This window comes from Penaeus japonicus, unplaced genomic scaffold (assembly GCF_977035675.1).
Source record: "Penaeus japonicus unplaced genomic scaffold, GWHDUDI00000001_assembly GWHDUDI00000041, whole genome shotgun sequence".
In the NCBI taxonomy this organism is placed as follows: domain Eukaryota; kingdom Metazoa; phylum Arthropoda; class Malacostraca; order Decapoda; family Penaeidae; genus Penaeus; species Penaeus japonicus.
This window is the reverse complement of record NW_028234443.1, coordinates 1,665,369-1,675,368: the sequence shown is the minus strand read 5'-3', so window position 1 is coordinate 1,675,368 and position 10,000 is coordinate 1,665,369. Positions and strand designations below refer to the sequence as shown.

The following is a 10,000-nucleotide window of genomic DNA, read 5'->3' as shown; positions in this document are numbered from 1 at the left end:
ATGTAATTATACAGGATACTGTTAGTAATGGCTGAAATATCTATCATTCTAACCATCGTTAGAAGCAGGTAAGACATTTTATAATTAAGTTATATAATTTGGAAGAAAAATACAATAGCGATTGGTTAGAGATTAAATGATCGTATTACATCACCGATGTATCAAATATTAATTATATCATAACATGATATCATTTACATCATATTAATTATTAATGATACATTAATTATCAGCTCCACTGAACAATCATTAATTATATTAAATATTAAGTACATCACCAATCATACTAATTTTAGATTGATATATAATAACTGATAAGAGAGCTTACAATAGAATTAAAACCTACAGTACCTATACCTACATTTAAAAAAAAATCTTTAAGATACATATGACCTTTAAAATCCGTCTTCCTCAGGTGATAAAGGTGACCCAATTAAAACCTACATAAACTAGATAAAATAACATAAATATATATGACCTTTAAAATCCAAATTCATCGGTAAAACCTACATAAACGAATTAAAATAAACACGTATGACCTTTGACCTCCCTCTTCCTTAGGCGAAAAAGGTGGCCGGTTTAAAACCTACAGTACCTATACCTACATTAAAAAAATATATAATCCCAAATTAAACCCTACAGAAATAAAATAAACACATATGACCTTTGACCTCCCTCTTCCTCAAGCGAAAAAGGTGGCCGCTTTAAAACCTACATTAAAAATATATAATCCCAAATTAAACCCTACAGAAATAAAATAAAATAAACACATATGACCTTTGACCTCCCTCTTCCTCAGGTGAAAAAGGAGGCCGAGTTCTGTTCCAAGAGGACGGGGATCCTAGCGCCTCTTCCTACCTACGATACAAAGGAACCTTACCTTCCCTGACTTCTTTCACGCTGTGCTTCGCCGTTCGAATAATTCAGTTCAGGGAACGGAATCCTATTTTATCCTATGCGACTGAGGACTACCCGGATGAACTCTATCTCAGTAAGTGATAAGTTTTGGTGATCGATTTAATGTCGTTTTGAGTTTGTTGTTGCTATTGTTGTTGTTGTGAATTGTTGTGTTTATGATGGGGAGGTCTTTTTTTAGATGGTTTAATTGCCGAATTCTTATAACTAATAGGGTTTACGTGTTTATTCTGTCAGTATTAGTATTTTTACTTTTATCATTATTCATGGAATATTGATAGTTTTATATTCCTCCAGTCGCGTGTCTGATATTTTCCATTACTTTTTACGTTTCCTATAGCATAAAAGGGATACTGAATAAGACATGTACATGCGCTCCAAATGCCCCATAGCAACGCATAGCAACGGGTAAACAACAGCGTATTGAAAAATAAAAAAAATAAAAAATAAAAACCATTAAAAAAACGACTCTCGTTTTTCTAGGATATCAGAATACGCTATATAACATTCAAATTGTACTTACAGTGAAAAGATAGAATGTTTAAGCTATTTTAAGACCGTCGTAAATCCCTTTTCATATGATATTAATAAGGTTTGTAGAGGAATTCGATCTATGAAGTCGGTTCTGTTCGTTATTGGCCTTAATTTGATGTTTATACTAAGCATATTGAGTGTATATTGTATTTTCATTGGATTTGTGATATAGAGAAGTGTTCTGTAAATAATATTGGTAATAAATAGAATGCCATTGTAAAAGGACACTTGTAAAAAGGACACTTTAGTTGACTTGATGGAAATGTCACGACCTGAATTGGATGATTTTTATGCTTTTACTGTGCAAGTTTCTAATTCATTTTATATAAAACGGATAGGTTGCGAATAAAGTGTTATTGTAGTGCAATATTGCAAATATTGTGATGGTGAAAAGCTACGAAATGTCATGATATCAAAACATGTATCCTATTTACGATTAGAGATATGTTTATGCTTCGTGTAAATGTAAGATAAGATATTAAGATAAAAGATATATGCCTATGTATTATAGAAAGAAAGATTCAGTTACTTATGATATAGAAATATAATTCATTCACAAGTCACTCAACTTGGCGGGATAAAGTACTGCTAACTCACTGTTAATTAAAATGAACCTCAATAAAACTATACATTAATTCAACAATATCTACCAGACATTTATGATAATAGATAAAAAAAAACGGCGGTCATTAAATAGCTTCAACATTTTCTATATTAGTCTGATTTCATTCTAATTTTGCATAGAGTATTCTGACATCATTAGGTACTAATTAAGGGGTATGGAGCAAAGAAAACAGAAAGTCGAGTTTTTTTTAGGGGGAGCTCTAGTAAACATGTTCCGATAACTAATTTACTGGGATTTGTGATTTATTTTTTGTTTTCTGTTAATAGTACTATTGGTCCTGTTTGAACGGTGTGTTTGACGATTTTTACTGTTTTCACTACTTTTTTTTTTATAGTGGATACGAATGCAAAACCATTGTCGTACGCCGCGTCACGATCGCGTCACTAAGTGGTTATCATGGATTCCTCTCGATTCCTACTGTTCATATATGTACTGAAAAAATGCGCGATAATGCTCTGGTTTCCACACTGGACCCACAATCTGGGTTAGGGGAGGGCAGGAGGGGCATCATGAAATTACAGGGTAAAATGCTTACGAAATCCATAAAAAAAACATCGATGGACTCCTCTATGGACCTATGTCATCTATAGTAGAAATAATGGCGATTCCCCCCATGCGATTACAATCTGGGTCTCTTTTTTAGGAATCTTTTCGTGCTACCTCGTCCTATGCAAACTTATATTTCGTAGGCAAAATCTTAACCCAATACAACCTACCTTGCTAAGTTTTGCCTAAGCCCTAGCCAAGTGCAACATACCTTGTACAAAATACCCCGAAAACCACCATCCTCGCCCTGAAAATCAAACATGGCCGTGTGTATGTATTTCTGACTAGCGACAAGCTGTGGAATGGAAACTCCCAATGAATTACCTACATGAGCTGTTATTTGATGGCGCAATATTCCCCATTGTTAGCAGTATAATTATAAAGTGCCCTCTATTGAGTTTTCACGTCATTATCGGTCGTAGTTTCCTATCCGGAGGCCGCTCATGCGCAGTAATGCGACTGCGGCTTAATGCGCGGCTCGCATTTCAGTTGCGGTAATTCATGGTACAGTGTGAGGGGTGCTCTGGTCATTTAACGACTCTATTAGAGATGCTTGCGGAGGAAAATGATCGCTGCAATGATCGTACATCCCACAACCCCCAACACCCATCACAGGTAAGTAACGGGCTAAGCACATCTACAGAAGTATTATTATCATTGGTAGCCACGAAGGCCTTAAGAAAGGGTGGGTACAGAAAGGGGGCTAAAAGGTCCTTTGCTAGGCAAAGTTAGGTAGTAAACGGGTAAGCTTTTGCATTCGGGAAAATATGTACCAAAGTAGCACGAAGTGCCTTAAGAAAGGGAGGGTTCAGAGGGGGGGGGGGTGGGGGTGAAGCTTGGGGTGGGGGCTAACTTCTAAACTAGGCATCAGTTGGTAGGTAAATCTGGTGTTATGGTTTGCAACGAAATATGGCCGGCATTATATTTTATCCCGCAATTTCCTGAAAATTACTTTCTGCCCTCCCTACTATCGGGGGACCCAGATTGTGGGGTCACGGGGTGGAAATCGCGCATTATTTCATTCATATATGAACTATAGAGGTAGTCGAGAATCAGAGGATTACCATCGATTCCATATTTAGTGACGCGGCGTTATTCGGAAAATTTACCCCATTGTCGAAAGAAGTTTGCAAACACTTTGAATTTTTTAACACAAACAACCTTCACCCGAGAGCCTATTTAGAATGTCATCTTGACTAGCGGCGAATCCAGGATCTTCCAGGGGGGGAAGTGGGGGAAAGGAGGGGCGCTAATCAACGAAGTCAAATCGCAAATCGCCACAGTGGAAAAAAAAAGAAAAATGGAATAAGATCATAGATAAAATTTTGATGTAACCAGCAATCCGAGTCTACGCACCTCGCCTCACGGATGTACAAAACAGACGTTTGACGACATGGATGACGTGATATCCCGTCTGCCGGCACCACGTTTACTCTATCGCGGCCGTGAGTTTAACAGATAGAGTGAAAATCTTAGACGGGTTATTACGTCATTCAGGATGCCCGACTGGTTTGTGTAACCGTGAGGCGAGGTGTGTAGACGTCTGTATGTTGGTTCGATCTATCAAAATCAAGAAAAAAAAAAAAAAAAAAAAGCGTCGAACACTGAAAACCAACGATCTATAAATATTTCCTAGGGTTGTTTACATGTTCATTCAACATTCCCAGGTCTGAACAGAGAGTCCCTGATGTTGCAATGCTGTGGAGGCGACTTCAGCCTCGATTTGGAGATGCTGTACCACTTTCAATGGGCGGGGCACCAAGCAGGTTGCATAGCGGTGGACCTACAGGGCGCGAACTGGACCGTGTACTGGAACGGGTTCTTGTACAATGGATCGGAGTCCACCTCGCCCTCGGAATCCGTGAGAGTTCGAGGTGGAGGCCAGCTCGTCCTCGGCCAGGACCAAGACATACTCGGAGGGGGGTTCCGGCAGAGCGAGAGCGTGCGGGGGAGTCTCGCTAATTTCAGGTTGTATGACGTTGTTCTCCCCGCGAACGAGATGGAGAATTTCAGCACTACTTGCGACGATGCGACTGAAGCCTTCGATGCCCTGGTGGATTTTGCTGACATCGAAGGGACTTTTGATGTCAGCGAGAGCACAGTTGACGCCCCAGATCAGTGGAAATGCGCTGATCAGTATCCCTTCTATGTCATCTTCAATGTGCAGCTGACCTACGAAGAAGCAAAGAAGCTGTGCAGTACTTCGGGCGGAGAAGTGAAAAAAGCCACTAGTTTAAAAGATAATTTGGCTCTCGTCAACGAGTCTGCCCTGTACGCGAGCGAGTGCGGAGCCAACCAGCAGTCCGACACCTTATGGCTGGCTCCTTCTCCTCACCGGCACATCTTCAGTTTCTACAACTACGTACCAACTTCAGACAGAGAGGGACTCGGGTGTACGACCCTCAACACGGCCGGGGAAGATACGGATGTCTATTCCTCGAAGTTGTTGCACAAGAGCTGCAAGGAAAAGCGCTGTGTGCCTTGTGATTACACTTCCTTGGAATTTACGCGACTGAGGTTACGGGGACTGTGTCAATACTCCCTCCTGGACAAGGATTACTTCTTGGCCAAAAACGGCTCGGATATAAAATTCCTAGGCCTATATTACTCGGAGATGAAGCTTTACAAACCGACGACCCTGAAGTACGATGACCACGGGTACTGGATGATCACAAGCTCCTTGCAAAAGTCCCTGAAAGCCACGCTCTACCGCACGTCTCCTTCCCATTTTCCCTTCGGCATCAACACCTGGTACATAGAAAACGACAACTGCGGCCAGACGGAGGCGGAGCTCATGCTGACCAGGTGCTGGGAACCGGAGTTCATGACGTGCCGCGACGGTTCTTGTGTCTCCAATGACTGGCGCTGCGACAAGGAACTCGACTGCCTCGATGGCTCCGACGAAGAGAACTGCAACAACGTCCTCCTTCCGAGTTCTTACAGCCCGAAGCAGTTCCCGCCCAGACAGCCCTTCGTGCCGATGGAAGTCGACATATTCGTGGAGATCCTGTCCGTCCGGGATATTGACATTTCCGGCTTCAAGTTCAGCTGCGAGATTGAGGTCACGTTAACCTGGGAGGACAAGAGGCTGAGCTTCCAGAACCTTCAGCCGGTCACGTGGAAGAATAAAGTGGACCAGAACCTGTGGGAACCGAGTCTGGAGTACCTCAGCGACGCGAAAACCACTTCCGAGGTCGAAGTCAAGAACAATATCATGTACGTTCAGAACGTAAATGCCACGGGACAGAAAGATGAAGAGCAGTTGTATGAAGGTTCGTTTTATCTTTTTTTTTCCCGATTTTATTTTGTTATTACTTCATTTCTGTAACAACGATCAGAAAATGAAAATGTGGAATTTAATTTATCAGCAGCAGTTACAGACGCAATATCTGCGGTACTTGTAACGTAACCTTACTATTTCAGACGTTATATTCAAAGGACAAATCAAGCTAAAAAGGCATCAGAAGCTAACGCTAACGACAGACTGCAAGATGCGTCTGTTTGCATTTCCGTTTGATGTGCAGACTTGTCAGATGGTAAGTGATCTCGATTGATATGTAGACACACACACGCACACACACACACACACGCACACACATACACACACGCACACATACACACGCAGAACGAATGAGAAAGGGAAAAGAGAGAGAGAGAGACAATGATAAAGAGAGAAAGGAAGAGAGAGAGAAAGAAAGAAAGAGAGAGGAAAAAGAGAAATAGAGAAAGAACGAAAGAAAGAGAAATAGCAACGGAGAGAGAGAGAGAGAGAGAGAGAGAGACAATGATAAAGAGAGAAAGAAAGAAAGAGAGAGGAAAAAGAGAAATAGAGAAAGAACGAAAGAAAGAGAAATAGCAACGGAGAGAGAGAGAGAGAAAGAAAGAAAGAAAGAGAAATAGCAACAGAGAGAGAGAAAGAAAGAGAAATAGCAACAGAGAGAGAGAGAGAGAAAGAAAGAGAAATAGCAACAGAGAGAGAGAGAAAGAGAGAAAGAGAGAGAGAGAGAGAAAGAAAGAAAGAAAGAGAAATAGCAACAGAGAGAGAGAGAGAGAGAGAGAGAGAGAGAGAGAGAGAGAGAGAGAGAGAGCATAGAGAACACGATCCACAGTCATATTCACCATGAGCCTTTGCCTCTCTCTCCATAGATCCTATTGGTAATGGACTTGCCCAGTGACGTCCTCTTGCTCTCGCCCGTGGACGAAGGACTCTCCTTTTCGGGGGATCCTGTGCTGTTGCAGTACAGCGTCCTGTCCACGAGTCTCACCGAGATTACGTGGGTAGGTTTCGCCGTAGACTTTTTGTAGATATTTTGGAATTATTTTTTATTTTTTTTTAGGATTTTGATTGTCGTTTTTGGTTGTTTATGTTGTTTGTTTTTTTGGTTTTGTTTTTCGATGTTTGTGTTTGTTTTATCTGTTTGTTTTTTTCCTGTTTTTTTTCCTTCTGTTCTCTCTATAATGAGAACGGAATAAAAAGGATAATTATATGATATAATTATGATATATAATTATGATCATGACAACACAATATTCTCTTTCAATTGAATAAAAAGATAATTAATGAAACTAATCAGTAAAACAACGATAATCACTTAATCATAAGACTCAATATACAAAAAAAAAAAAAAAAAAAAAAAAAAAATGCCCAAAGCTATATTTCCGAAAGACATCTCTCAGTCTACGGAACAAAAACCCTCATTTCACTTACCCCAAAACTCACACAGAACAACCGAAGTGGAGTGAATGTGGAGCTCATATTCAGCAACCTCTCCACTTACTTCATCTCTTCCACTTACGTTCCAACGTTCATCCTCCTCATCATCGGTTACCTCACGTTCTTCTTTCCTCTGGATGATTTCAACGATAGGATAATGGTCTGTCTCACAGCACTCTTGGTTGAAGCTGCATTTTTCACGCAGGTAAGATGGCTGGGGGGGGGGGGGTGCCTCTAAAAAAACAATAACAAAAAACAATATCACACGCACTATACAACCATAAATCACAATAAAAAACAATAATAAAAGCAAAAACAATATTACACACTATACAACCATACACCACAATAGCAACAGTTATATTGTTGTATAGTGTGTTTGGTATTGTTTTTCTTTTGTTATTGTTTTTATTGTGATGTATGGTTGTATAGTGTGTGTGATATTGTTTTTTATTGTGATGTATGGTTGTATAGTGTGTGTGATATTGTTTTTTATTGTGATGTATGGTTGTATAGTGTGTGATATTGTTTTTTATTGTGGTGTATGGTTGTATAGTGTGTGTGATATTGTTTTTTATAATGTTTGTGATATTATTTTTTAATGTTTTTTGTCTGAAGTTATTTTTCCCGAAGTTGCATATTGTGTGAGGATGCGTTTGGTGGTGTAATCTGTGATGAGTTTTGGTTGTTAAATATGTGTCTGATATTACTTATCCCGTTTGGCCAATCACACCCTATGTATTCAGACATCTACCTCGTATCCAGCAAGAAACGCGACTGAGATGGTCGCGGAAATATAGGGGGCGTGGCTTATTTCTCCTGACTAAAACGTTTTCAACAGTGTCTATAGGGGGAGTGGCTTATTTCTCCTGACTAAAACGTTTTCCACAGTGTCTATAGGGGGCGTGGCTTATTTCTCCTGACTAAAACGTTTTCAACAGTGTCTATAGGGGGCGTGGCTTATTTCTCCTGACTAAAACGTTTTCCACAGTGTCTATAGGGGGCGTGGCTTATTTCTCCTGACTAAAACGTTTTCCACAGTGTCTATAGGGGGCGTGGCTTATTTCTCCTGACTAAAACGTTTTCCACAGTGTCTATAGGGGGCGTGGCTTATTTCTCCTGACTAAAACGTTTTTCACAGTATCTATAGGGGGCGTGGCTTATTTCTCCAGACTAAAACGTTTTCAACAGTGTCTATAGGGGGCGTGGCTTATTTCTCCTGACTAAAACGTTTTCCGCAATGTCTATAGGGGGCGTGGCTTATTTCTCCTGACAAACGTTTTCCACAGTGTCTATAGGGGGCGTGGCTTATTTCTCCTGACTAAAACGTTTTCCACAGTGTCTATAGGGGGCGTGGCCTATTTCTCCTGACTAAAACGTTTTCAACAGTGTCTAAAGGGGGGGCGTGGCCTATTTCTCCTGACTAAAACGTTTTCAACAGTGTCTGAGAGCAAATGGTTGTTAATGAGAAAAAGATACCAACCGACTGAGTCACTGGGAAAGTTAAATATATATTTCTGGAGCAATAGTGTAACGAAATAAACTATATAGTTATCATTACCGTAGAAGTAATGCGATGTGGATGAGTATCATGACATATATAATGGCTCAGGTTTGGCCATTGCATGCGAGGTGTAACTTCTTAAACGGTTTACATGCTTCCAGTCGTAAAACTTTATGACCTTCACGGCACCAGTTTCCGAGATACAGCTTCTCTAAAGTCCTTTTTAAACCTTTGCATTGTGTTGGTTTTAAGGGGGAAAAAAAGGGAAACAAGAAAGAAAGAAAAAAGGAACAAATATATATATATATATATTACATATATACATATATATATATATATATATATATATATATATATTACATATATATACAGATATATATATATATTTTTTTTTTTGGGGGGGATGGGGGGTGGGGGGTCTGAGTTGCCTATAACGCGGAGGAAACATTTTCATCTACTCTCTAATGATAATTATGATGATAAATGAGATGGTAAGGATAATGATGATAATCATGATGACACTGGTGATAATGATGATGATGATATTGATTATGATAATGATAAGGAAGATAATGATGAAATAAAGATGATAATAATGATGGTGATTATCATCGTCTTGTAATATCAACCCACCAAAAATATCCTCAAGGAAGAACGCAGATCATGCAACATATATATATATATATATATATATATATATATATATATATATATATATATATATATGTATATGTTATATATATATATATATATATATATATATATATATATATAATATTATATATATTATAATATATCAATAATAATATTATATATTCTATGATATATATATATATATAAATTTATATATATATATTAATTTATTATATATAAATATATATTATATAGTGTGTGATATATATGATTGTGTGCATACGTACATTCAATATAGTACATATATATATAAATTTATATAATTTCTGTTATATGGGTTTTTCTTAATTTAATATATAATTTATATATATATATATATATTATATATATAACTATATATATTGTATATAGGATATATGCATGTATATATATATATGCATGTATGTATATATATATATATTTATATTATATATATATATATATATATATATATATATATATATATAATATGTATATATATATAATATAT

General features: G+C 38.2%; 1 protein-coding gene across 1 annotated transcript in view; it reads left to right on the top strand.

Moving 5' to 3' along the window:
* Nucleotides 1–3,121: 3,121 nt before the first annotated feature.
* Nucleotides 3,122–10,000, top strand: part of LOC122258337 (uncharacterized) — a 9,928-nt gene continuing 3,049 nt past the window's right edge. The window contains exons 1-6 of the mRNA XM_086534316.1: nucleotides 3,122–3,235; nucleotides 4,002–4,065; nucleotides 4,288–5,892; nucleotides 6,044–6,156; nucleotides 6,767–6,898; nucleotides 7,345–7,539. Coding sequence (XP_086390442.1) covers nucleotides 3,122–3,235; nucleotides 4,002–4,065; nucleotides 4,288–5,892; nucleotides 6,044–6,156; nucleotides 6,767–6,898; nucleotides 7,345–7,539 — 2,223 coding nt within the window. The remainder of the gene's footprint in view (nucleotides 3,236–4,001; nucleotides 4,066–4,287; nucleotides 5,893–6,043; nucleotides 6,157–6,766; nucleotides 6,899–7,344; nucleotides 7,540–10,000) is intronic.